The 27,927-nt window shown below is 44.1% G+C and overlaps 1 protein-coding gene across 8 annotated transcripts in view; it reads left to right on the top strand.

Annotated features, from left to right (window-relative positions):
* The window catches only part of GARNL3 (GTPase activating Rap/RanGAP domain like 3), a 183,713-nt gene that overhangs the window by 137,275 nt on the left and 18,511 nt on the right, over positions 1-27,927 (top strand). For all 8 annotated transcript variants that reach the window (XM_012458113.2, XM_064377845.1, XM_064377840.1 and 5 more), the window contains 5 exons: positions 3,376-3,474; positions 3,822-3,938; positions 4,789-4,964; positions 6,727-6,885; positions 13,802-13,868. In XM_012458113.2, coding sequence (XP_012313536.1) covers positions 3,376-3,474; positions 3,822-3,938; positions 4,789-4,964; positions 6,727-6,885; positions 13,802-13,868 — 618 coding nt within the window. The remainder of the gene's footprint in view (positions 1-3,375; positions 3,475-3,821; positions 3,939-4,788; positions 4,965-6,726; positions 6,886-13,801; positions 13,869-27,927) is intronic.

Here is a 27,927-nt window from a genome sequence, read left to right as displayed (position 1 = left end):
AATGGCCAGCTATTATCTTTACTATGTCTCTATGAACTTGCTCCAAAAGTGAAACAATAACAAAAAAAGGAATTTAAAATACAAACAGATGGCCGGGGGTGGTGGCTCATGCCTGTAATCCCAGCACTTTGGGAGGCCAAGGCGAGCAGATCACGAGGTCTGGAGCTGATCAAGACCAGCCTGACCAACATGGTGAAAACCCGTCTCTACTAAAAATACAAAAATTAGTCAGGTGTGGTGGCACACGCCTGTAATCCCGGCTACGCAGGAGGCTGAGGCAGGAAAATCACTTGAACTTAGGAGGCAGAGGTTGCAGTGAGCCGAGATTGCGCCACTGTGCCTGGGTGACAGAGCGAGATTCCGTCTCTTTTTTTTTTCTTGCAGATTCATTAGGAGAGACTCCTTCTCAAAAAAAAAAGACTTTAGTTGTTTAGTGCAGTCTGTTAGTCTTATTGATGAAGAAACTGAGGCCTAAAGAAATGGTGTGAATTACCCAAGATCACACAACTGGTAGTGGCACATCTGGAACTAGTACCCAGATGTGATTGTTAGTCCAGGGCTCTTTCCACTAAACCAACTACATTATATTAAACTCTACCAATGTCTCTAACACAGATTTCCAAAAATATAGTCCTGGGCAAATAATTATGAAAAATTTTGTGATTTAAAGAATGTTCAGTCCTTCCCTTTTGCCTTTTTGGGAAAGAGAAAGCATGCTTCATAATGACTATTTGTAAGCTTGCCTAAAACCCAAAGATTCTATTTAAGTTGCCTCTTTTTTTTTTAAATGCAAAATCCAAACCGAGATTACCAAGTTCCTTTCTGAAATTTTTATTTCTGAAATTTTATCATAAAGATCCAAAATTTAATGGAAATGTCAGATATAAGGAGTATTGTGATTTGCCAGGAAATTCTTTTCTTCCAAATTTGAAGGAAGTCATCTTCGACACGATGGTGGGTGTAGCTGTTTACACCCACCACTGGCTTAGATTTTTAAATTAGTTTTTTCGTGTCCTTATTATACAATAATGCTTCTGTTTGTTTTTGCTTTAAAAAAGAATAACCTTCAGGGCCTTCTTTGTATTTCTTGTTGTGCTTTTAAGCCACAATTCTTGTTATTTCTTTGTTTACCTTTTTCTTGTCTACACTTAATCATATTATGAACTGTTTCCATGAGTGAATCCATCCATTTTGTTTCAGGCTGAGTTCTACTCTATCCTATTAGCCTTTGCTTAATTTCATTAGATGTGTCCCTTGCGAGTCTACTCCTTTCAAGGTCATTATTAAAAATCAAGACCTTTTGTATCCTAAGTTAGCAAAACCTACTTTGAAAGGAAACTAAATACTGATCAAATATGCTCGCACCATGTGTTTTGGTTTTGCAGTAATAGGAAAGCTGGTTCTAAAAGACTATTCTTCATAAAGGGATTACAGGAAGGAAAACATTGTTATCAATCAGTCATTAAATCCACCTGTCACTGTCAGATCCTTGCCTCCTTTTCCTTCTTGTGTTGTACACAAATCTGTTCAGCCATCTGAGAAAGACTGGATGGAGAATAAGTGCTAATTCACTCTGTACACAGCTCGGCAGCTACACAGTATATACCTCTGTTTCTATGTAAAATGAAGGGTCCCTGTCATTGATTAATTCCTTGCAGTGCTGTTGCTGCTGTGGTTGCATCTCTATCCACAGGGATGTGGGGCTGCTCCAACATCCCATTTTATGCTCCAACACTGGTGAAGAGCATGGCTTTGTCCTTGCACAGGCTTGGGCTCCACATGCTAGAGGTGTGACCTCAGTCAAGTTATTAACATCAAGCCCCAGGCTCCTCCTTTGTTGAGTGGGAATATTACAAGTTCCTACCTAATAGGATCATTTAAGTTAAACATATGAAACCCTAAGCATTAGGGTGTGGCATGTAGAAAGCCCTTAGTGTGTGTTACCTGTCCTTGCTGTGATTGCTATTCTCCCAGAAAATGAAATAATCATAGTTATTTAGCCAACTATGATGATGGGTATTAGAGGGATCATTCCGTGTTTTGAAAAATTAAATCTGCCCCAGCAGAAGTATAAAGACTCTGAGAATCAGTTCCATTTTGTGGAAGCCCAGGGTAGAGGAGGAAGAAAAGTGGTTGATGAGCTATCAAAATTTACATTTGCCCCAATAATTAAGAGGAACAAGAGACAAGCTCTAGGTGTAATACTAAGCTTAGCTTAAGTCTGTGCTCTGACAAACCTGAGGCCTCACAGGCCTGCAGGAGTGGGAGATCCTCTCCCAACTAGGGGGTGGTTATTAATCCTGATGGTGAAAGCTCTGCTCCCTCCTCCATACCATCCAGGAAGGGATGAACTCCCAACCACACTTAGATTTCTGGAAAAGGAAAGATCCTCAGTGTCCCTTGCTCTCCTAAATTATAGTTAAACAAACTCAACCCCACAGCAAAGCATTTGCAGAATAAATACAGGTGAAGAATGAGCCAGCCACTTCTGCCCCAAATGTCTCCACCATCCTGGACACCTCTGCCTTCCCCTGATGCTGCCATCCATCTCAGAACAGACCCTTTTGCTTACGGAACTGAATGGAACAGCCTTAGTAATTCTTTTAGCCCCCTGTATCCTCGGTCCCCCAGGAGCAAAGTAATTGTTAGCAACTTAGATCCCAGTAAGTAACCCCAACAACAAATCCTATGTGGAAGTGCAATGTCTTTGTCCATTTACCAGAGATTTCCCTGAGCATTCCCACTTCAATTCATTTTTCCTGCTATTTTGGCAATTTAATTGATATTTCTCTTTATGTTTTTGTCTAAAAAGGAGATTTCCTATTCCTTTGGGAAAAAACATGAAAATGTATAGGCAAACTACTATTGATACAAACACAGGACATGTTAGGGTAGAGTATGTTAGTATTTTTCTTAAATCCAAAAGGAAATTTTAATTTTGCTTTCTTGAGAAATATACAATATGATATGCAATTTCAAATATTACATAAAAATAAGAAAATACTTGAGAGAAATGGCTGCTTTTTTTTAACGGTGTTCAGACCTTTGGTATAACCCCAGTAAAAATTGGTATTGAGAGATGTTGCTTTTTCTTTGGTGAACATGAATACAGTTTTCATGCCTCTGCTGCTGTGTCCCCTATGTAGAATTCGGGATATAGAATTCCCTATGGGAAGAAAGCATCAGCACTTCTTCCTGAGCTAGGAGGAGAATAGTGCTTGAACGTATTGCATAGAGTTTATGAAAGCCCTAGAAGCTGGCTTCCTTCCTTACCTAGAGAGAACTGAGGTTCAAAATTACCCATAGGCATGTTTCATGGGTTCTGGAAAGCATGGGCTGGGTTGCAGTGATGGTTAACCAGGTTTCCTTTTCCAGATGACCTTCCATCAGTGCCCGTGTTTGACAGAACTCTGCCAGTGAAGCAGATGCATGTGCTCGAGATCCTGGACCTTCTGGTTCTCAGAGCAGACAAAGGTGGTATCCCCTGCCTGATGGCATGCTGTGGAGGAAGGAACACAGTTGCCTTCTGCGGCCCACCCCACAGGTCACCGGGGTCTGAATGCATAGGCTCCACCAGCTGTTTCTTTTCCTGATGCCCAGTGCTTGGGCTCCCTCAGTGGCCCCTTTGTTCTCTGGGGAGGGGAGCCATGGGGGAAAAGGGGTGCATATGTAATTGCATTGTCAGGTAAAGTGGTGTGGGGTGCCTCTCGAATTCCGGAACACCTCCAATCCTAGTTTTCCTACACAGCTTGCCCTTGGAGGCCTTCCAGGTCACCTTACTTTTCCATTTAATCTCCTCCTCTGATTTTTTATGTCACCAGGAAAAGATGCTCGCCTCTTTGTCTTCAGACTAAGTGCTCTGCAAAAGGGCCTCGAGGGGAAACAGGCTGGGAAGAGCAGGTCTGACTGCAGAGAAAACAAGTTGGAGAAAACAAAAGGTGACTTGTGTCTTCACATCTTGGGAGATCTTATTGGTTTGTTTTTTTTGTTTGGAAACATCACAAAATAGCATCACTGTTTGCATAATAGGCTTGAAAGCTAGAAAAACACTACTAGAAGAAATTCTAGGCCTTCCATAACAGGTTCTAGAGATGCATTAAACTTTTTAGCAAATCTGTTAGTGAAGAAATGTTTAGACTTTGGACCCTGGAGCTCTGATTACTTTAACTGATACCATGTAGTAGGTTTGAAGTTAAGCCCACAAATCTAGAATATAGGAAATAGAACTTTCTTTCTTTTCTTTCTTTCCTTCTTTCCTTTCTTTCTTTCTTTTCTTTCTTTTTTTCTTTCTTCTTTATTTCTTGGCGGAGTCTCACACTTGTCACCCAGGCTAGAGTGCAGTGGCACAATCTTGGCTCACTGCAACCTCTGCCTCCTGGGTTCAAGTGATTCTCCTGCCTCAGCCTCCTAGGTAGCTTTGATTACAGGTGTGCGCCACCATGCCCAGCTAATTTTTGTATTTTCAGTAGAGATGGGGTTCCACCATGTTGGCCAGGCTGGTCTCGAACTCCTGACCTCAGGTGATCCACCCACCTAGGCCTCCCAAAGTGCTGGGATTACAGGCATGAACCACTGCACCTGGCCAGGAATAGGACTTTCTTAATTTTCCTGTAATTTGACCTAATTTTAATATCTAGTCTCCGTTTTGCCTGGCGTAAGAAACATTCTCAGTCTATTCACTAAGTTATACTTAATTTCCAGGGTTCTTAGGTATTGCCAGATTGTCAAGGCCTGGGGACTTCCACACCTGCATGTCATGTGTAGGGCATTATTTCTTTCTCCTCCCAGGCTGCCACCTGTATGCTGTTAACACTCACCACAGCAGAGAGCTGAGGATTGTGGTTGCAATTAGGAATAAACTGCTTCTGATCACAAGGAAACACAACAAGCCCAGTGGGGTCACCAGCACCTCATTGTTATCTCCCCTGGTTGAGTCACCTGTTGAAGAATTCCAGTACATCAGGGTAGGTTTGCTGTTTAAATCATTTATCTCCCAGCCTAGGTATCATGAGGCAGACTCTCTCCTTCTACCCAGAGTTTGTTGTTATGCACTGAGGTTGTCCCACTGTTTAGTAGCCAACTAGGGAAACCCTTACCTGTGGTGCCCTTGTTTCCCCTAGAAGACTAAAGCTAAAGCTCATTCATTTGAGTGAACATCTATAGGTGCTGTCTAGGTACAAAGGACACAGCCATGACCAAAACAAAGTCTTATGATGAGTATTGCTTTCCAGTTGAAAGTTAACAGAAATAAGCAAATAAAATCTATGATGGCTGGCAGAAAGAAGTACTAAAATTAAACATATAGGAGGGCCAGGGAACAAAGGATAATGGAGCAGGGAGTTGGGAGATTCTGTTTTAGAATGTCCCAGGAAGCCCTCTCTGAATAGGTTGGTTACCTCTGAGCAGAGACCCAAAAAAAGTATAGGAGTGAGTGATGAGGATATCTAGGGAAAGGATATTCCAGGCAGAGGGAGCAGCCAGTGAAGAGCTCTGAGGCCCTATTGAAGGCAGAGTCAAAAGCAGAGGGAACAAGGCAGGTAGGTCAGAGAGAACTGGGAAATATACTCTTGAGCCCTCAGGCCATTGCAAGGACTTTGGCCTTGACTCTGAGTGAGATGGGAAACCATTAGAAGGTTCGAAGCAGAGAATCGGCACATTTTAAAAAGACTGTTCTGGCTCCTGGGTAGAGGGGAGCTTAGGAGGCCAAGGGTGGAAATAAGAAGGCCTGCTAAGAGACTAGTGCAGAATCCTGGCAAGAAAGGTTGGTGGCTTTGGTAGCAGGAGAGATGAGAAGAAGCAGTGGGCAATGCTGTCTTGCTTGCCTCAGTCAGGAGGATTTGCTGAGTGACTGAAGGGAAGCCTTGTGAGACAAACCTTCTCCAGGGTCAAGTTCTCTCCCTAACATCACCATCTCTTTTAGAGACTAGGATACATTAAGGTATGGACTATATCTAACATTGGCCACTAAGATGAAGTATTTCTACTGGTGAACTGAGAATTATTTTTGCCTAGAGTTAAAGCCTTTTGAATTATGCCTATCGATTTCTGCTAATGTTCAACTTCAGGGGACTGAAGTTGAGCAACATGACAATTAAGTTAAAACACATAAAATCTTGCTCTAATTAGATGTTAGCTTTCTGGATACAGTGATTAGCTATTTTAATGAAGATTTACATGCAGCATATACATTTATGTAGTATGAACACTGAAATTAGATCTCCTGAGTTTATATCTTGGCTCTACCCTGTGTAAACTTTGTGATTGACTTTTGAGCTTCAGTTTCCTCATCTGTAAGACAGAATAGTAGCTGTACCTACCTTACAAGGTTGTTATGAAGATTCAACAGGAACAGTGCCTAGCACATGTTAAATACACAAATAGATTCGTTAGCAATTATTAATACTATTACTGAATCCCAAGACAGGACCAAATTATGTAAGGGATAAAGCAGATCATACTATTGAATCCATTTTGTAAAATTGCTTCCTGGTCTTGATCCTTTCCAGTAGACAGAGGCCTGAGTCTTTTGAGGAGAGGTTATGGGAAGGAGATGTCTGATGTGACCCCTGGCACTTCTCTCTTGTCCCTTCTTCTCTGTAGCACAAGGCTCTGCAGGAGCCTGGAGAGGGTGCCCTCTCTGAAAGGAGGGAATGGGCAGTGGGGCTTAGCATGGAGCTGACTGCTCTGTTCTGACCCCTGTCTCTTGCATCCTCACCAACCACACAGGAAATCTGTCTGTCCGACTCTCCCGTGGTGATGACCTTAGTGGATGGGCCAACTGAAGAGAGTGACAATCTCATCTGTGTGGCTTATCGACACCAGTTTGATGTGGTGAATGAGAGTACAGGAGAAGCCTTCAGGCTGCACCACGTGGAGGCCAACAGGGTAAGCCAATGGTTGTGGGGACAAGTGGGAATCAGAGAAGACTAATCATCATTGTGTCTTCTAACCTTGAGATGCCATGATTTGGATTTCTTTAAACTTATGTACTATTCATTACATCAGTATTATGTGATTCACTATTTAGACTGAACCATGTGAAGTTGCCATTTTTATAGGTCAGAATGACTCCATCTGTTATCATGTGACTGTCCCATTTGCCCTGTTTAGCTTTCAGATCTTTCCTTGCCACTCCATCTTTCTGAATAAAAGAGACATGAACAGGTCAGGCGTGGTGGCTCACGCCTGGGATTACTGTAATCCCAGCACTTTGGGAGGCCAAGACGGGAGGATTGCCTGAGCCCAGGAGTTCAAGACCAGTCTGGGCAACATGGCAAGACCCTGTTTCTATTTAAAATTAAAAAAAAAAAAAAAAAAAAAAAAAAAGACATGAAGAGTCAAAAGGCTGAGTATAATAACAAAATAAATGAGAGCATTTGTTAGATGATTTGTCCTGGGAGGGCCCTTGGAGAATAAGCTTGCCCTCTGAGGCCCTGCAGACTCTCACCTTGGGGACTGGGTGGCCAGAGTGGGTACAGCACCCTCCCTATCCCTTAAAAGCCCACTAGGAAAGGAGAGAGTGAGCAAACAGATATGCCCTGAGAGTCTACACCCTGGCCTGATGCACAGAGAACAAGGATGTCCTAGTGTGGCACAAAATCTAAGGCCACCCAAAACTGTGCTCATGTTCTAAAGGTGACTGTGGGGGTTTGAACCTTGGCACTCCTGGATGGTGATGAGCACTCACCACCCTGAGGCCTGGCAGCCTGTCGCTGGAGAGCGTTCAACACTGACACTGACATCAGCAGATCACAGAGCTCTTCAGCCATGTGACACTGTGAGGCAGGACAAGGCCTGCTGTCAGTGGGCCACTTGAGGTTTGTATCACGTAGTGCAAGCCAGTATTCTAGTTTAGGTACTGAGGAGACCACAGAATGGGGATGTCAGCGCCAGGGAGAGTGTAGTTCCTAATGAGGGCTTCCAGACCCGCAGGCTACCCCCAGTCCTGTTCAGCTAAATCAAAGAGACTGGGGAATTCTTCCAATTATGCTCTACGACTTGTATTAGTTGTAAATATGCTCCATATAAATATTCTTTAAAATTGCTAATTACTATTTTAGGAAGACTTAAGACCTACTTAGAGCAAGATTTTAAGAAACAGAACAATCAGAAATAGAAAAATCTAGATGTTATTAGGAGACCTTCTTGTCTTCAGCTGTTATTGACCACAGCGTGGTCTATCATTTCTCTTATCTATATTGGTGGTGGCTAGACTTGTCTGCAATTGGAGTCCCTGAGGAGTTTGAAAAGCTACCACTGCCTGTGTTCCTCCTCCAGGGATTTCCTGGGTCTAGGGTGTGCATGCGTTTGGGAATGTTTACATGGTCCCCAGATAATTTTAATATTTAGCCAAGTTGGGAATCCCTGGTCTATTTCATTGCTTTGCAACCCTGGCTATCTTCCCATGGAGAGCTTTAAAAAGGTCTGTGTCTGACCCCAGGCCAGGCCAATTGTATCAGAATCTGGGGGTGTGTGGTACTTGGGAACCAATATTTTTTAAGTCTCCCCCCAGGTAATACTATCATATAGAACTAGAAGAAGGAGTGGATCCTGAAACTTCCTAATTTAAAGCTGGAAGGAATGCCACCCGCTCCCCTGCTGCCTGGGCATCCCTGGACCAGCATGTCTTCCTGCCCACTGGCTTCTGAGGAGCAGGTGCCCTGGTTTGTCCTTTAAAAGTTCTCTCCCCCTTCTTCTCAAAACTCTGTGTGAGCAGCCAAACAAAGCAGAAAAGCCATGGTGAGGCAGGTCTTTGTTCAGTCAGTCCTTTTCCACTAGTTTCCTAGGACTTAGCCAGCTTTTGCTAATGGAAAAGTCCTCACCTCATTTCAGAGAAACTTTCTGATACGTTCTAGTTTAAAATAAATTGTGCTTAAGTGACTGAAAATTGTGCAGTTTGCTTAGTGTAGCTGTAGAGAAAAAAATCATTTTATTAAATTTCTTTTATATCATGGTTTTTACTTATATTTAATGTCCTCTTTTTTTTCCTATGATTTGTAAAGACCCTGGATAAATTGGGTTAAAAAACATTTTCTTTAATGACGTCTATGTTTTGTTTTTTGGATGGCTGTCAGGAATGACTCTCAAGTTTTCTGTCCTTTTTAAAAGACAAATATACAAAGCTTTTTCCTAAGAGAAAAAAAAAATTTTAAGGAAAAAAAGAGAAAAAAAAACCTTCCCTAGTCTCTGGCTCTGAGAGGATCAGTGTGCACAGCCCTCCTGTGGTAAAATGGCAGCCACATGGGCTTACTTAGATGCACTCAGTCATCTTTGCAAGGAGTGTACTGTCATGGGGAGATGAGCTCTAAGAAAATGAAAAAGATAATGAGCTGTATGTTTTCTAATAGCTGGTTAGAAATAGGCCTTGTGGGAACAGGACTAGCTTTTTACCTAGATATCCCTGCAGCTCAGCACCCAGGGCAGTGAGGACAGGAGAGAGAGGCTGACCCATCCTGGGTCATTGGAATTTCATTTTCATTCTGTCTACCCTCACTGCCTACCTGCCTGTGCGGGCACCAGTGTTAACTGGGCAGTCATCGCTTCCTGCTCCCATTCCTCTTCTCTTAGCCAGGACCATTTGATCCCTATTTCAGGCTTCTACCCACCCCTGGTTCTATAACAGTCCTAGCTCAAGAAAGGAAATGTTTAAGAAGCACTAAAGCAACATTCTGAAAGTCATTGTCAAGTTCACTGTACCAGTGGGACTGCTGTGACCCACTACTGCTGCTCTAACCACCAGCACCGGCCTTGTTCCCAAAACCAAGTGGTCCTCTGGGAGGAACTACAGGCATGGTCATGGGATCTGGGTCCCTGGTTTATGAGAGGGTGCAGGTTGTCATCTTGGCATCTGCCCAGAACCCAGTGGTTCTCAGCTGGGGGCTGAGCCCAGAACCATAAGGGAAGGCTGAAGGCAGAGCCAGCTGGGGGAGGTATAGTTCCCATTTTACTTGTTACAAGTTTGTGTTTTGAATTTTTACAATCACCATATATTATTTGTTATTTTAAAATGCCAATAAAATGAACTACACATATTACTTTTTTTTAAGAGAGAGATACAGGGTCTAGCTCTGTCCCAGGCTGGAGTGCAGTGGTTCAATCATGGTTCGAGGCTGCAGTCAGCCTCCAACTACTAGCCTCAAACAGTTCTCCCTCCTTGGCCTACCAAAGCACTGGAATTACAGGTGTGAGCCACCATGCCCAGCCAGACTTCTTATTTTTAATCAAACCTATAAAAATTTAATGCCTATGTCCTACACCAGACCTGCCATATCAGGATCTCTAGGCGCAAGAACCCTGCCAGGCCCTCTCCCAAGGTGGAGACAGACACCTATATCAAAGTATAAAATAGGTCTCATTGTAATAAGTGTTAATAAAGGTCTGAACAATAAAGTGCTGTGGCATGTCTAGGGACGAAGTGGTTCAGTCCAAGCCTGTTCCTGAATCCTGGCCCTGGGGCTTCATGAAGCCTGCCACCACCTGCCCTGCAGCCCAACTTTCTGAATATTGCCACGTTTGTCTGCCTGTCAGCACAGTGCTGGAGCCCCTTGGTAGACTTACTTGCTGCCAAGTACCCCCCTGGTGTCTGTGGTCATTGTTTGTAGATCTTGGTCTAAAAGGCTGCCTGAACTTCCTCCACACCTGTCACCACTGCCACCCTCCCCCACCCCACCCCACCCCAAACACACACACAGACCTTATCTCTAAACTAAAGGCTGTCTAGTTCCACTTTTCAAACTGCAGTCAACCCTCCTATAATTATAATAATTGTGGCCACCATTGAATGGCCACAACTGTGTACCAGGCCCTGGGTCAGAGCATGTCATAAGCATTATATATATCTCAGGGACTTTTCATTTCTCTTTTTTTTTTTTAAGATGGGGTTTTGCTCTTGTTCTCCAGGCTGGAGTGCAATGGCACGATCTTGGCTCACTGCAACCTCTGCCTCCCAGGTTCAAGCGATTCTCCCGCCTCAGCCTCCCAAGTAGCTGGGATTACAGGCACCTACCACTATGCCTGGCTAATTTTTTTTTTTTTTTTTGCATTTTTAGTAGAGGTGGAGTTTCACTATGTTGGCCAGGCTCGTCTCGAACTCCTGACCTCATATGATCTACCCGCCTCAGCCTCCCAAAGTGCTGGAATTACAGGCATGAACTACCATACCCAGCCCATTTTCTCCAAAAGAAACTGAAGTCAGAAAGAAGAAGTCACTTATTTATCCCAGAGCACACAGCTAGTAAGTGGCAGAGGCAGGACTTGGACCCCAGCTGGCTGATTCCAGAGACCATGCTACCACAGCTGGTGGGGATGGTAGGTTCAGCCACAAAGCTGGTAGCAGCATTCGGCCCCTCCGGTGGAGAAGCTCCCAGTCTGGCAGAGCAGACATGCTGCAGCACTAAGCCTCTAGCTGAGATAGTGAAGTAAAACTGGCACGTACAGGGGTATCTGAGGAGGAAGTGATTCTAAGTCAAAGTGGTGGGGCCAGGAAGGCTCCTTTCTGGGGTCAGAGGTAACTCAAGGACTGTCCATGTAATATATCCATTGGTGCTGGCTCCTTATCTAAATAATGATATCAGCTAACATTGAGCATTTACCAAGCTCCAGGCCATGTGCTAGGTGCTTAGATAAGTTATCTCCTGGAATCCTCAAGCCAGTAGGGGTAGATATTCTTATTTCCTACCAGCTTACAAGTGAAGAAACTGAAGGTCCAAGATGGGAAGCAACTGGCATGAGTACACACGCCTCTGAAGTGATGGAGCTGGGATTTCATTTACTCATTTGTCTATCTGATTAATTTATTCTGTCCCTGCCACCCACCAGGTCCTGATCAGGATGCTGAAGGGATAGCAGTGAGCAGCACTGACAGGACTTTGCATCTGAGCCTTAGATCTCATGGGGAGGGGAGCCACAGGGAACAGACAGACAAGAGGCACCAGAGGATGAGGCACCTCTTCAGAGAGCCTAAAACACAGGGCATGATAGGAGCAATGGGGATTATTTCAGATTTGACAGCCCCCAAGTCTCTCCAATGCCAGTGCTGGAGCTCTTGGCCACTGGTCCTCACTGTCACTCCCTGCTAAGCTCCCACAACTTTTGGTTGAGGCATTTGCCCCATTACACCTTGTTTTATGTACTTATGTTTCTGGTTTTTTTCTTAAAGGGTGGAACCTCACCTTATTCTTTTCTATATCATAATGGCACCGAATACAGTGTCAGATAATGGGAGAGAGCCAGGGGTTCCATTGGAAAAGCCATCCAACCCCAGGTAGCGGCACTGGCTGGGGGTGGCCAGTTAGGGCCTTGGCACCATAATGAGACTATTTAGAAGTGAAGGCTGTGTTCTGGTGACAGCAGTGAAGAGGAGGGTCAGCCAGCACAGGGCCAATGGGAGGAGCACAGTATGGACCGAAGGGCTGGGAGAGGGGAGCCAGCAGGAGCCCACAACATGGTGCTCCTGTGAAGAGGTCAGGGCCTAGCCTGGAACAGCAGTAGGGACCCAAAAAAGACACCTGAGAGACTGTGTGAAGAGGCTGCTGCTGGACTTGGGTTGTAGGTGGCCCTGAGACTTTGAGAATAGTTCTGCTAACAAAAAGGAGGAGATTTAGAAGGAAAGCTGGTTGTGTAGGAGATAAAGCAGTAGCCTTTATTGAGTGCTCATCATGTGTGAGGCCCTATGCTAAAATCTCTGCCTTGTCTCACTGAATTCCCATTACAACCCAGCAAGGTCAGTGTTCCCATTATACCTGCTTTACAGACAAAGACCTAAGGCCAGAGGCTAAGCCATTTCCCACATGCCACAGAGGTAGTAAGTGGCCTAGACGGGGCTCGATCTCCCATCTGTCTGCCCAGTCTGTGCCCCTCCAGCGCCCCCACCCCGACCCACTACTTCATTAAAAATGACTTAGATGTGGAATCAGTTGCATCTAAGAACAAATGACATAGACTAGGGGATGCAGCCCTGAGGAGAATGTGTGCCTGAGCCTGTGGATTTAGGGTTTTGAGTGCAAAGCAAAATTTGGGAGGCCATGCTTCTAGGAAAATGGTTGACAATACAAGTGAGGAAGTGAAAGGAGCAGGAGGCTCTTAGAGGGCTGGAGTTTTGAAAATCAAGAAGGACCAAGGATGCCATCACCTTGAATGCCCTCCTCTCAGATGCAGAAACTGAGGCCCAGAGAGAGGAGTTTGCCCCAGACCACAGAACTAGGTGTTCTGATACCCTTTTTGTTGCACCATGCTGCCTGTCTTGACATGAAGAACAGAGAAAGAATAGAAGTGTGAATACAGGCCGTGGCGATTTTAAGGTACACAGACTGTTGGAGGCAGAAGGATGTCTCACTAGAGGTACGAGAGCAATAAGATAGGAAGAGAACCGGAATCTTAGTTCAGATGTTGGCTGTGGAAATAATGGCAAAAACTGCAATTACTTTTGCACCAACCTAATACTTTCTGGGTTAGTGTGAGTGAGAAGACCAATTCTTGTGAAAAAGCTTTAGGAGCTAGTACATAACATATAAACCTGAGGCATTTCAATAGAGAGAGGATATATACCAGACACAGAGCTTCTCAAAGGGTATGAAAAGATGATGAGAAAGTCCCAGAGAAGAAAGAATGGAGAGACTTTTCTTTCTTTCTTCCACACCTCCGATGTATTATAATGTGCATTGTGGGTGCCATGGGGGCAGACATGACCCCATGGCACCTGCATCAGAGGGCCACCGTCCCCGCAAATGCTTACAACTTGAAAAAGTCTTTTCACAGGGTCATCATCCAGCCTGCACACTACCATTGCCCGTTATCATTGCAGGTTAATTTTGTTGCAGCTATTGATGTGTACGAAGACGGAGAAGCTGGTTTGCTGTTGTGTTACAACTGTAAGTTAAGGATGTGTTTTTATCTTTATTTGCTAAAATGGACTGTTTTTTTTCTGGGCAATCTAAAAAGATTTTCCTTAGATTTACCCAGTGTACCATCCCTGGGTTCGTAATTGCCTTCCAGGAAGCAACTGAAAAATATCTTTCTCCTTATGTCTCCCACTGTGCACCAGGCTTCTTGGTGACACAGTACAACAACTGCCGCCTGTGGTGCTACCTCCAGGATTCGCCAGTGATGACAGTGGCTTCCAGTTAGGGGGCCCTTACGGTGTGCCAGGTGCTGTACTTTGGATGCTGTGGTCATTGTCTTACTTAATTCTCATAGTGAATTCCCGCAGCAGGCTCTGTTATTATCCCCAGTTTAGAGACGAGGCAACTGAGGCCTAGAGAGGTGAACTACCTTTGTCAAGGTCTTGCAGCTACTAAGCAGCAGGGTTTGCATCTGGTGCTCTCTTGACTCCAGCACCCACAATTTTAACCACTGTTACTATTCTACATTTTACTGTTTCTCTGGTATTACTGAAATTAGTCTCAACCCAGGGTATCCGGCCTCAGTTGGGCTAGTTTGTATTAGGTGGCAGGTAGGTGTTGGGCAGACCAAAAGTATCAAAAAGGGTCTTTAAGGATTTTCAGCATTTCAAAGGCTAATATTATAATACGTTTTAATAAAAAGGATTTTTTAAGGCTAAAAGAAAAGAATAAGCAATTTTTCTGGATAAAGCTGTCCCGTCTAACAAGACATAAAGCATGTTTTTCAGCCTAAGATTTAATCTATTTAGAGTGGTGATGCTGGGTCAGATATTTTGATTAATTAATCTTTGATTAATAAATATAAGAAAGCTAATTATTAGTAGAGAAGGTTGTTTTATAAACATAATCTTTCAAAATTTGAGCTTTATGGAGAATAAGTAAGGAGAAGGTGGTCAAATCTCTTCAACAATAAATTGATCTTTGGGGATATTTTATGCACAGAGCTGTGCAGCCCTCCTCAGAACAGCAGGTCATGAATGGCTCGTGTGATGAGAAGGGCCCCATGCAAGGCAGCAGGAACAAGCTACTCTCCCACACCCCAGGAGCCAGGCCACCACTGCTGCTTCTGACCTCTGTCCCCAGGTTTATGGGGACAAGGGGGCAGGGAGCTGCATGGTAGAAGTCACTTCTGTAAGAAATTCATCTTTCTAAAGTATGGTCTTTTTGCTTTATTGAGACATCTGTGAGAATAACTTGTGGCAGAATCTTTTAAAAACTGATTTGGATTTTTTTTATCCTTTAACCGCTTGAAAGAATGGAAGGGGTTTTAGGTGGAAGAGGAGAAGTTAAGAACAGAAAGATAGAGCAGGTTTTTAGAGTTGGAGAATTAATCCCAAACAAAAAGAGGGCATGGAAACAAATGTGGATGACATCGGCTCCGTGCGAGACTTGCCAGGGCTGACGGAACAAGCTGGGCTCCTCACTCAGCGGCTGCTGCATCAGCTATGGTTCCTGCAGCCTCTGGATCTCACGGAGCTCTTCCTTGGGAGTTCCATTTCCCATGGCCTTGCTCATCTTCTGGCTTCAGGCTCTGACTTCATCTCAGGATGGGATCAGTGTGTGTCTGATTTCAAAGATCCGCTACATCGGAAAGTAATCTCTGTATCTTTAGATCCCAAGGTCAAGGCCTTGGCAACCTCAGAGGTTCCCATAGCCTCAGTCTTCCCCAAACCATGCCACTTCCTCCCATTTCTGTGGGTCAGGAATCTGGCTTTTGTTTTCCATATTTCTTTTTCTCAAGACATTGGGAGACATCTGGTGAGCAACTCCAGTAAAACCAGTCGTCTCTCCCTATAGTCATCCAAGTCACTTTTCTAACTCATTCCTGCGCATGCAGCACACATGGAATTTGCCTGTTTGGGTCTATGTTCTTGACTTGATCACAGACACTTGTACAATAAAGGCCCTTTTCAACAAGCTGCTGCAGAATGATAATGCTCTCCCAAAATTTCAAACTGATTTGTATCAATGAAGTTTTTTTCTGTATTAAAAAAGCAAAATTAAAAAGAACTTTTTTTCCTTTTTGTTTTTTGAGACAGAGTCTTGCTCTGTCACCAGGCTGGAGTGCAGTGGCACAATTTGGCTCACTGCAAATTCTGCCTCCTAGGTTCAAGTGATTCTCTTGCCTCAGCCTCCCGACTAGCTGGGACTACGGGCACACGCCAGTACGTCCAGCTAATTTTTTATATTTTTAGTAAAGACAGAGTTTCATCATGTTAGCCAGGATGGCCTCAATCTCTTGACCTCGTTATCCACCTGCCTCAGCCTCTCAAAGTGCTGGGATTACAGGCATGAGCCACTGCACCCGGCCAAAAATAACTTTTAAACTCAGAGTTTTATATGGAGGAATTTTTGTCTCAGATATGTTAAATTGCAAATAATTTATAATGGAGATTACAACTTTCAGTTATGTGTGATTTGAAAAAATATATATTCACATGGTAAACTTTAGGGGAAAAAATAGTATAAATAGTTCAATGTGCTATTGATTTTAGGTTTTTAAAGTAATTAAACTATTTTGATTACCAGGGTCAGTATTTAACTGTTTAAAAAGAGAAAGATAAAACTTGGCTGTTCCCTTAGCACCCAGTAATCATTCACCTTTAATGCAAGTAATTTCAGTGCTAAGGGTGAACTCTTATGTTTGCTGATGCTGCTTTAAAGATAATCGTGCCAGGAAAACTAGAAAAGCTCACATAAGTGCCTCTCATTTTTGATGCGATCATATGTGACCTCACTAAATCTTGACTTCCAGATAAGTAATAGTAAGAATACAAAACCTGCTTCTCGCAGCTGTTGTGAGGACTAAACAGGATGATACCTGTAAAGCCCATAACACATGACATGACACAGCAAGAATTTATTTTTCCACCATTTATTCCAGAATCATCAGAATATTAATTCAGAACTCAGTTTTTTTAACCTTCGTAAACTTTTTTTTTGTTTTGAGATGGAGTTTTGCACTTGTTGCCCAGGCTGGAGTGTAGTAGTGCAATCTCGGCTCACTGCAACCTCTACCTCCTGGGTTCAAGCGATTCTCACGCCTCAGCCTCCTGAGTAGCTGCGATTACAGGCATTTGCCAACATGCCCAGCCAATTTTTGTATTTTTAGTAGAGATGGGGTTTCACCATGTTGGCCAGGCTGGTCTTGAACTCCTGACCTTAGGTGATTCGTCTGCCTTGGCCTCCCAAAGTGCTGGGATTACAGGCATGAGCCACCACTCCCTGCCCTTCATAGATTTTTTTTTTGAGACGGAGTCTCGCACTGTCTCCAGGGCTGGAGTGCAGTGGCACAATCTTGGCTCACTACAACCTCTGCCTCCTGGGTTCCAGCAATTCTCCTGCCTCAGCCTACCAAGCAGCTAGGATTACAGGCGCCTACCACCACACCCAGCTAATTTTTTGTATTTTTAGTAGAGATGGGGTTTCGCTGTGTTGGCCAGGCTGGTCTCAAACTCCGGACCTTGTGATCCTCCCACCTTGGCCTCCCAAAGTGCTGGGATTACAGGCATGAGCCACCACACCTGGCCCTTCATAGACTTTTTTACATGCAGTAGGGACTTTCTTCAGATAAATTTATTTTAAAATTAAAAGTAATATTTGTCATCTTTGTTCTCCACCAGCTTGATGGAGACAAAGGAGTGACACCGGTAAACTCTGAGCTTCTTCCTGTGCAGTGACATTCCTAAAACTCTCTCCCTCAACCCAGCCCTTCGACCTCCTGCCCCTCCATTCAGGCTGTCCTATGTAACTGCAATGGGGGACCTTCTCTGTGCCAGGAACATTCTAGGCTTTAAAAACACAGCACTGAGAACCACTGCCAGGGACTGTAGTGAGCTTGCAGTTTAGAGGAGAGCCAGGTGTGGCCACCAGCACAGAGTGTGAATGAGCTTCACAGGCTTGGGGGTTTAAGAAACATGCATCACTTGTCTTCTAAATCCTTGAGTCAGATTCTCCCTCATCAGGGGCAGAGACCACCAATGTTAATTATTGGAAGAAAGAACCTCTACTTCTCTAGGGTCACACTGGAGTCCTTGGCACTTATTGAGTTAGAAAATGCAGGGGTGGGGCCCCTGAACTGCAGTCTGGGCCCTCTAAGCAGCTCCTCTTCCACACCTGTGGGACCCTTCTCTAAGGTGGGAGCCCACTCCCTAAGATAGGCTGAGGCTTGGCCTGGCCTCCCTAGGCTCAAACACAGCCATCTTCTGCCCACCCGGGACACTCTGGCTCAGGTAGTTCAGGTCTCCTCTCACTCAAACTCACCAGCAGTTTGTCTCCCCTGGTGGGAGTCAGGGTGGGACAGGATTGTGGCAAGATGTATGCATGGACCGGGGCCTTTCAAAACACAATGCTGCCCTCCCCTTCCTGAGTGGGGATGGGAAAGAAGACACATTCCTTCAGTCAACAAATATTTACTTAGCACCTACTGTGTCTAGAGGTTTCAGCACTGAATAAAATATCCACAAATTCCTGCCCTCAGAGGAATTTACATTTTAAACGGGACAGCTTGGACAACTAACATGATAGATAAGAAAAATATCTAATATTTTAAATGATGATGAGAGCCAAGGGGAAATAATGCAGAGAAGAGAGATGATGCTTAGCAGGGGTGAAGAATGCAGGTCGCCATTGAGATAAAGTGAAAAAGGAAGCTGAGAGCTGAGAAAAGACCTGCAGGGAGGCAGACGGAAGAGTATTCCAGGCCGAGAGACAACAGCCAGGGTGCAGCCCTTGAGACGGGAACATCCTGGCATGGGCCAGATGACCCCAAGGTGACCAGTGATGCTCTGCAGAGAGAGCAGTGGATAAGAGTAAGATAAGCAACGAAGAGCAGAGTTCGGTCAGGTTTGGTAGGCATGTGCCTTGGGGAGCCTTATTCTGGTGAGCCAATGGGGGGCTTGAACACAGGGAGACAGGATCCACAAGGTTGAAGAGGAGCACTCTGGCTGCTGTGGGGAGTTCGCTGAAGCAGGTAGGGTTAGGGAGACCAGGGAGAAGACAACTGTGCATGTCTGATGAGAGGACAGCAGCGGGACCAGAACTACAGCAATGGAGGTGCTGAGAAGCAGTCAGGTCCGAAATGCATTTCAAATATAAGGGCCAGGTGCAGTGGCTCACACCTATAATCCCAGGACTTTGGGAGGCCGAGGCGGGCAGATCATTTGAGGTCAGGAATTCAAAACCAGCCTGACCAACATGGTCAAACCCCGTCTCTACAAAAAATACAAAAATTAGCCGGGCATGGTTGTGTGCACCTATAATCCGAGCTACATGGATGGCTGAGGTAGGAGAATCACTTGAGCCCAGGAGGTGGAGGTTGCAGTGAGCCAAGATTGCACCACTACACTCCAGTGGGTGACAGAGTGAGACTGTCAAAACAAAAACAAAAAAACAAAAAAATGTCAAATATAAGAACCAAGATCCAGTACTCGTTCCTCAAATCTACTGCTTCCCCCGCCTTCAGCTTCCAGCAGCAGCCACCAGCCTTCCATGGCAATATGGTATCTTCGTGTAGCTTTCCTGTTTACACTACTTCTTTTTTATTAAATGGTGTTCAGTTTAAAAAAAAACAAAAAACAAAAAAATAAACCAAGCTAATTCACTGATGAATCAAATTTGGGATGTGAGAGGAAGAGGAAAAAAAAGGAAGACTCTGCAGTTTGGGGCCTGAGCAGCTAGGAGAATGGAGAACACCACTTCCTGATTGAGGAAAGCTCAGCGAAGAGCAAGTTTGAGGCAAAGCTTAAGAGTCTAGCCTGGACCCATCAGTGCCTTCCTTGTATCCCTGTGGAGATGCCCAGTGACCTGAATGTTCAAGTCCAAGGCACTCAAGAAAGAGCTCTGCCTGGAGCTCTGACTCTGTTTGGGAGTCATTAGCATATAAACTATGTTTAAAGTCATAAAGCTAAGGAAATTACCTAGGGGAAGGGAGAGACAGAGGCACCAGCAAAGTAGACTGAGGAGGAGTGGCCAGAAAGGCAGGGATTACCAGGAGCCTACAGGAAGGAGGACATCCTCACCTGTGCCCTGGCCAGAGCAGGCGAGGCCTGTCTGAGAGGGACCCTTGGACCCAGCGAGGTGGAGGTCATTTGTAAGCCAAGAGCAGGCGTCTCTGGAAAGCAGGGGAGGGGGTCACCTGTTAACAGGGGTTGCAAGGCAGTGGGAGAAGAGAAAACAGACTGGGAGCACAGATGAGTCTTCAGAGACTAGAGACTTTTGCTTTAAGGTAAAAAGAGACAGGGTGTAATAACTACAGGAAGGGCGTTCAAATGGGCTTTTTGTTTTTCTGAAGTGTGGGATAAATAGCAAGTTTGTAAGGCCATGAGGGAAGCTCCAATAGGGAAGCGGGGAGTAGTGGTGCCAGGGAGAGGGAGAGAATTGCTGGAGCAAGTCCCTGCGTCTGAGGAAGCCATCAGAACATAGTGGGAAGAGGGAGAATTGACCATACCTGAGAGTATCAGAGCCACGGATGGCCGTGGCCGTGGCACCCAGGGTGTCCTGTCTGGAGCATTTGTTTTCTCCGGAAGTAAGGGCTCCCTTGACTGTGGTTAGCTTTTTATCTTAATTCACTCTGTCAGGTATACAGCTATAAGACACTAAGATAACTGTTTTACAAGGCACAGTGGTTACATCAAAGGAGTCCCTAAACCCTGATGGGCCAGGATCTTCCAAAAAAATTCAACACGTTGGGAGAGGTGCTTGTTCCTGGAGCTTCCGATGGCACTGTCACCTCCCCCGTTCCTGCCCTGCAGCGCAGGCCTTGATCAGCAGCTCTGGCTTCCACACCTCTCTCCCACAGAAGTGGGAAATATCAGGAGTTTAAAAAAAGAACTGTTATACTGCATAGGATTCCATATGACAGGATACTGTTGAAAGTGTGCTGGCCAGAGAGAAGGGAACAAGGAAGCAGATGGCATGAAAAGAAAAGAAGGGGACAGCCCCCTTCACTGAACCACAAACACCCAGAAGGCCAGACTATGGCCCAGCTCTCTAGCCCGGACCCCGGCACCCGGCTGGCACAGTGCTAGTGTCCATAAACTTTGCTGGACTGAGCCAAACTTGTGCCCCGTATCAGAGAGCCGTATCAGAGGCAGATCTATCCAAGGAGATTTTTCTGTCCCCACCTTTCTGACATTGCTGTCCACTCTCCTTTTCAGATTTCTTTCTCTCCCAGCTCCGTCCCATCCTCTTGCTTTCTTTCTGCCTCTCTGGCTCCCTCAGTGCTATGCCATTCACAGTCTATTCTCCAGTCACCCCTTAAGGCCAGCATTCCAGAGGGCCCTGTCCTCGCCCTTCCATCTGGCATGCTTGTTCTCCCCTGCAAGCTTGATTGCCAATTTGCCGTTGCTGACTCCCAAGTCTTTCCAGTCTAAACCCACTGCTGAACTCTGCACCAGCACGTCATACTCCTTACTGTACAGCCACTTCAGCAGCTCAAGGACACCTTGGACTCAACCTGTCCTCCCTGAACTCAAGATCTTTCCTCCTCACATGTGCTCCTCCTCTGATGTGCCCCACCCTAGTGCAGGGCATCACCCTCCACCCATCAGCCAAACCAGAGAATGGTTGGCACACTGGACTTCTCCCTGCCTTTACTCCCTACCTCCGAACTGTCTTCCCACACAGCTCAGATTCATTACAAATGGCCTATCTTTTATGAACCAGTCACTCCTCACCTGGTCAGTGTAAAACGCACTGAATTTCTTGGACTCTGGCTCCATCTTGGAGCAACTCACCTCTCCCCTCTCCACTTCTGCTAGAGTCAGCTTCCTAAAACCCTAATGTGACCGTCTCACCTTCCCTGGCCAGGACTCCCTTCCCAAGCCAGCCTCTGCCTCCGTCTGCCTTCCTTCACATAGGAAATTCCTATGTGACTTCCAGAGACTCCTGGAGACAGGGGAAGGCATGCCCTGATTCTGTGGGAAGCCCGGAAGGAGCTGGTGCAGGCTGTGTGTGTCACAGTATTGGGTGACAACAGGAGCAGCTCACCAGTCTTGTTCTGAGGAAGAGGCTGAAGATGGAGGGATACATTCCCCATCTATTTACTCACCAGCTGTGCCTTGGTTCAAGGGAAATTTTATGTAGAATATAAAATGCTATCACAGGATAAGTGTCATAAGGTTTTATTCAAGATTTTCAATGTCATAATTTTTAATTTCATAATAACATATATTTTAAATGTTTTAATCAAGTGAATAACATAATTACATATAACTATAATGTGTTATATATTTTGTCATCACATATAATTACATAAACAAATTTGTCAATTGAACAGAAGAAAGAATCCAGAAATAGATCTACACATATTTGGCAAATTGACTTTTGACAAAGGTGTGAAGGCAATTCAATGTCAGAGTAAGTCTCTCTTTTTTTTTTTATTGCATTTTAGGTTTTGGGGTACATGTGAAGAACATGCAAGATTGTTGCATAGGTACACACATGGCAGTATGATTTTCTGCCTTCCTCCCCATCACCTATATCTGGCATTTCTCCCCATGCTATCTCTCCCCAACTCCCCACCCCCCGCTGTCCCTCCCCTATTTCCCCCGGACAGACCCCAATGTGTGATGCTCCCCTTCCTCCGTCCATGTGTTTTCATTGTTCAACACCCACCTATGAGTGAGAACATGCGGTGTTTGATTTTCTGTTCTTGTGTCAGCTTGCTGAGAATGATGGTTTCTAGGTTCATCCATGTCCCTACAAAAGACATGAACTCATCATTTTTTATGGCTGCATAGTATTCCATGGTGTATATGTGCCACATTTTCCCTGTCCAGTCTATCGTTGATGGGCATTTGGGTTGGTTCCAGGTCTTTGCTATTGTAAACTGTGCTGCAGTGAACATTTGTGTGCATGTGTCCTTATAGTAGAACAATTTATAATCCTTTGGATATATACCCAGTAATGGGATTGCTGGGTCAAATGGAATTTCTATTTCTAGGTCCTTGAGGAATTGCCACACTGTCTTCCACAGTGGTTGAACTAATTTACACTCCCCCAACAGTGTAAAAGTGTTCCTATTTCTCCACATCCTCTCCAGCATCTGTTGTCTCCAGATTTTTTAATAATTGCCATTCTAACTGGCATGAGATGGTATCTCAAAGTAAGAGTCTTTTTTAACAAATGATGCCAGAACAATTGGATAGACATATGCAAAAAAAGAAAGAAAGAAAGAAAGAAAAAAAACCATTTTTTTGTTGTTGTTCTGTTTTGAGACGGAGTTTATCTCTTGTTGCCCAGGCTGAAGTGCAGTGGTATAAATTTGGCTCACAGCAACCTTTGCCTCCCAGATCCAAACAATTCTCCTGCCTCAGCCTCCCAACTAGCTGGGATTACAGGTGCATGCCACCACACCTGGCTAACCAAAAAGTTTGATCCATACCTCACATTTATTTATTTATTTATTTTTATTCAAAGCATTGACTCATTTATTCAGAATATGTAAATAAAGAAGTACAGTGTGTCAGGTATTGTTTTAAAGAAGGAAGACACTGTCCTTGTCTATCCCCATCCCAGGATTGTTGAAACATAAACAAATTGGTACAAAGTATTATCAGAGATGTGTAGGGGAATAAGAGTACCAAGAAAGAAGCCGTGAGTGTTATGGGTGTTTGTGGGGCTAGGGATACAAGAAGTGTTTCCTATAGGAGATAATGTTAATATGTGTTTAGTCTACTGTGTATTCTTAATCTGTATTTGTAAAACAATGGGCCGCATGATGATATCTGACTTGTACTCAGTATTTTTGGGGGGCAATAGTAGTTTTTATGCCGGCAAATTGAAATTATGTAAGAACTTTGGGGGAGAGAGATCCAAGATGGCTAATCACTAGCAGCTCGGACTCGTAGTTCCCACTGAAAGCGCAGAGAACGAGAGGATGCAACACTTTCAGACGAATATTTGTTGCTCACGGACCAAGAGATTCCCAGCGGAGGAGCCCCACGGGTCGCCAGGGTGACTCTTGTGGCCGGCGCAGCGGTTTTGCTGGCGCCTTAGCGCGGCAGTTCTTGGTGCAGAGTCTGAAGATTCCCGGGCAGAAAAGCACCGTCAATCTTAACACTGCTGTTTTGGCCGGCGCAGTGGATTGCTCAGATTTCAGCACTGGGAATCAACAAGTTGGACATCCGCTCAGAGACCTAGTTAGAAAGTCGGTAATTACAAAGACGACAGACGGATAAATATATAATGAAGGGAAGAAACCAGCCTAAAAAGGCAGAGAATACTCAAAATCAGAATGCCTCTCCCTCTACAGGGGATCGCAATTCCTCATCAGTAGCGGAACAAGGCTTAATGGAGAACGAGTGTGTTCCAATAACAGAAGCAGGTTTCAAAAGGTGGGTGATAAGAAACTTCTGTGAATTAAAAAAACTTGTTCTAACCCAATGCAAAGAAACTAAGAACCTTGAAAAAAGGTTTGATGAAATGTTAATGAGAATGGACAATTTAGAGAGGAATATAAGTGAATTGATGGAGCTGAAAAACATAACAGGAGAACTTCGTGAAGTATGCACAAGTTTAAACAGTCGAATTGATCAAGCAGAAGAAAGGATATCAGAAGTCGAGGACCAGCTCAGTGAAATGAAACGAGAAGACAAGATTGGAGAAAAAAGGATAAAAAGGGATGAGCAAAGTCTGCAGGAAATATGGGACTATGTGAAAAGACCTAATTTACGTTTGATAGGTGTACCTGAATGTGACGAAGAGAATGAATCCAAGTTGGAAAATACTCTTCAGGATATCATTCAGGAAAACTTTCCCAACCTGGCAAGGCAGGGTAATATTCAACTCCAGGTAATACAGAGAACACCACAAAGATATTCTTCAAGAAGACCAACCCCAAGGCACAATAATCGCCAGATTTATTAGGGTTGAAATGAAGGAGAAAATACTAAGGGCAGCCAGAGAGAAAGGTCAGGTTACTCATAAAGGGAAACCTATCAGACTTACAGCAGATCTCTCAGCAGAAACCCTACAAGCCAGAAAAGAGTGGGGACCAATATTTAACATCCTTAAAGAAAAGAACTTTCAACCCAGAATTTCCTATCCAGCCAAACTAAGCTTTATAATCGAAGGAAAAATTAAATCTTTTGCGAACAAACAAGTACTTAGAGACTTCACCACCACCAGGCCTGCTTTACAAGAGCTTCTGAAAGAAGCACTATACATATAAAGGAACAACCAATATCAGCCTTTCCAAAAATATATCAAAAAGTAAAGAGCATTAACACAATGAAAATTTTACACTAACTAATGGGCAAAACAGCCAGCTAGCATCAAATGCCAGTATTAAACTTATATATATTCTAATTGGATAAAAAGCCAAAACCCATCGGTATGCTGCATCCAGACCCATCTCACATGCAACGATACACAAAGACTCAAAACAAAGAGAAGGAGGAAGATTTATCAACCAAACAGAGTAAAAATAAACAAATAAACAAAAAGCAGGAGATGCAATTCTTGCCTCTGATAAAGTAGACTTTAAAGCAACAAAGAGCAAAAGAGGCAAAGAAGGACATTACATAATGGCAAAAGGATCAATGTAACAAGAAGAGCTAACGATTTTATAGATCAACGAGACAGAAAATTAACAAGGACATCCAGGACTTGAACTCAGACCCGGAACAAGTAAACTTAATAAATATTTATAGAACTCTCCACTTCAAATACACAAAACATACATTACCACCTCACACCTATTCCAAAAGCGACTATATAATTGGAAGTAAATCACTCCTCAGTAATCGCATAGCATTTCATAGGTTTAAATGAAATATTGGTTGGCTGCTTGTTTGTTATTTTCTTCCCTTATTCCTTCCTGTCTACATCAAGTATAATTATTGGTATAAAAGAGGTTTTCAATACCCATTACTAAACTGCATTCTAGCCTGGGCAAGAAAGCAATACTCCCATTCTCTCTCTCTCTTTCTCTTCCTTTTTCTTCCTCTTCTTCATTCTTTTTTTTCTTTCTTTCTAAATTAAAAAAAAGAAAAGAAAAAAAAAAAGAACTTTGGGACCCCTTAAGTTTTCCTGGGTCCTACTTATTTTGTAAATTTTATTTTATTTATTTATTTATTTATTTTGAGATGGAGGCTCACTTGGTCACCCAGGCTGGTGTGCAATGGCATGATCTTGGCTCACTGCAACCTCCACCTCCCGGATTCAAGCAATTCTTCTACCTCAGCCTCCCAAGTAGCTGGGACTACAGGCGCATGCCACCATGCCCTGCTAACTTTTTGTATTTTTAGTAGAGACAGGGTTTCACCACATCAGCCAGCATCATTTCAATCTCCTGACCTTGTCATCTGCCTGCCTTGGCCTCCCAAAGCGCTGGGATAACAGGCATGAGGCACCTCGCCTGGGCTACTTTGTAAATTTTAGCTCTTCATAGTGCTAAAATATATGTTTTCTCTGAATGTTGAGACACACTAAGGAAGAACACACTGTTGTTTTTGCACAGACTGGTTGCAACAGCTTTAGAATGTGTTTACCAAATTAAGAGACAAAAACACAAAACGCTACTGTTCAAAATTGGCTTTTTATTAGATCTGTTACTTTGCTTCAAACTTTAAACTGTACCCAGATAATGCAAGATACAGAGAAGTACCAGTTGCACAGAACGTTCTGTGTTGATTGCCTTTTGGGAATTTTAACATTTGCATGTACTTCCCAGTGTGGAAGCATGGATTCAAGAGTGAACTCCAGAAGATACAGGGGCCTATCTAATTGTTACCACATGATTATGATGAACAAAATTACAGCTGAATTAAAATTTGAAGGCTGTCCTTGAGGATGTGCATAGATAGTTGTGTGTTACCTAATAGATAATTTGTGAGCCTGAAGTCATTCAAAAGCCAGAGAAGAAATATTTGGGCTAAAGCAAAACTTGCTACTTGGTTAGAACAAAGAGATTGCACTTCATGTTGAAAAGCTAAATCCTAGGAAAGAAAGAATAAATACTCCATAGATTGCAAGTCTCAGAGAATTTTACTTTTAAGGTGAGTAAGATCGAGCCACCACATGAACCAGGGATCTTCCTAGAGAACTGAAAAGAAGCCTCAAGTATTGCTATTGCTGTAGCATACAGGCATTAGGCATCAGAGTGGATGTTTTAGTGAGTTAGGTTGCGATCAGATGGCCTACATGAGCTCTGGGAAAGAACCAAAACAGCATAGGAATAGAGGGTAAATGTGTGAGTGGTGCTATGACTGAGTGGCTGAGTTCAAGATAATTTACAGAGATTTGGTCCTAGATGCTGTTATACTGGGCACCCGCCCAGCCTTTTTAAAAAGATAAAATAGGCTGGGTGAGGTGGTTCACACCTGTTTTCCCAGCACTTTGGGTGGCTGAGGTGGGAGGATCTCTTGAGGCCAGGAGTTTGAGACTGGCCTGGGCAATATAGTGAGACTCTGGTCTCTTTAAAAAAAGAACATCAAAGCCTAAAAGTACAAAAGAGGTCTTTCAGGTTGTAGAAATAAGGCATGGTCCGTCTCCCCCTTGGTGGAAGAGTGAATGAAAATATCTGCCACTTCAACTTTGCTGCTGTTTAGAAAGACTCCTGGCTGGGCACAGTGGCTCACACCTGTAACCCCAACACTTTGGGAGGTTGAGGTAGGCGGATCACTTAAGTCTGGCCAACATGGTGAAACCCCGTGTCTACTAGAAATACAATAAATTAGCGGGGCATGGTGGCGCACACCTGCAATCCCAGCTACTTGGGAAGCAGAGGCACAAGAATCACCTGAACCCAGGAGACATACTGCAGTGAGCTGAGATCAGGCCACTGCACTCCAGCTTGGGCGACAGAATGAGACTCCATCTCAAAAAAAAAAAAAAAAAAAGAATGCTATAATCCCAGCACTTTGGGAGGCCGAGGTAGGTGCATCACCTGAGCAGCCTGACCAATGTGGTGAAACCCCATCTAAATACAAAAAAAATACAAATAGTTTTTTGTACTAAACACAAAAAATTAGCTGGGTGTAGTGGTGCCTGCCTGTAATCCCAGCTACTTGGGAGGCTGAGGCAG

This window comes from Aotus nancymaae, unplaced genomic scaffold (assembly GCF_030222135.1).
Source record: "Aotus nancymaae isolate 86718 unplaced genomic scaffold, 86718_ANA_hifiasm-v0.15.2.pri h1tg000003l, whole genome shotgun sequence".
Taxonomy (NCBI): domain Eukaryota; kingdom Metazoa; phylum Chordata; class Mammalia; order Primates; family Aotidae; genus Aotus; species Aotus nancymaae.
Note: the sequence above shows the minus strand (reverse complement) of the source record. Positions and strands in the feature narration are given on the sequence as shown.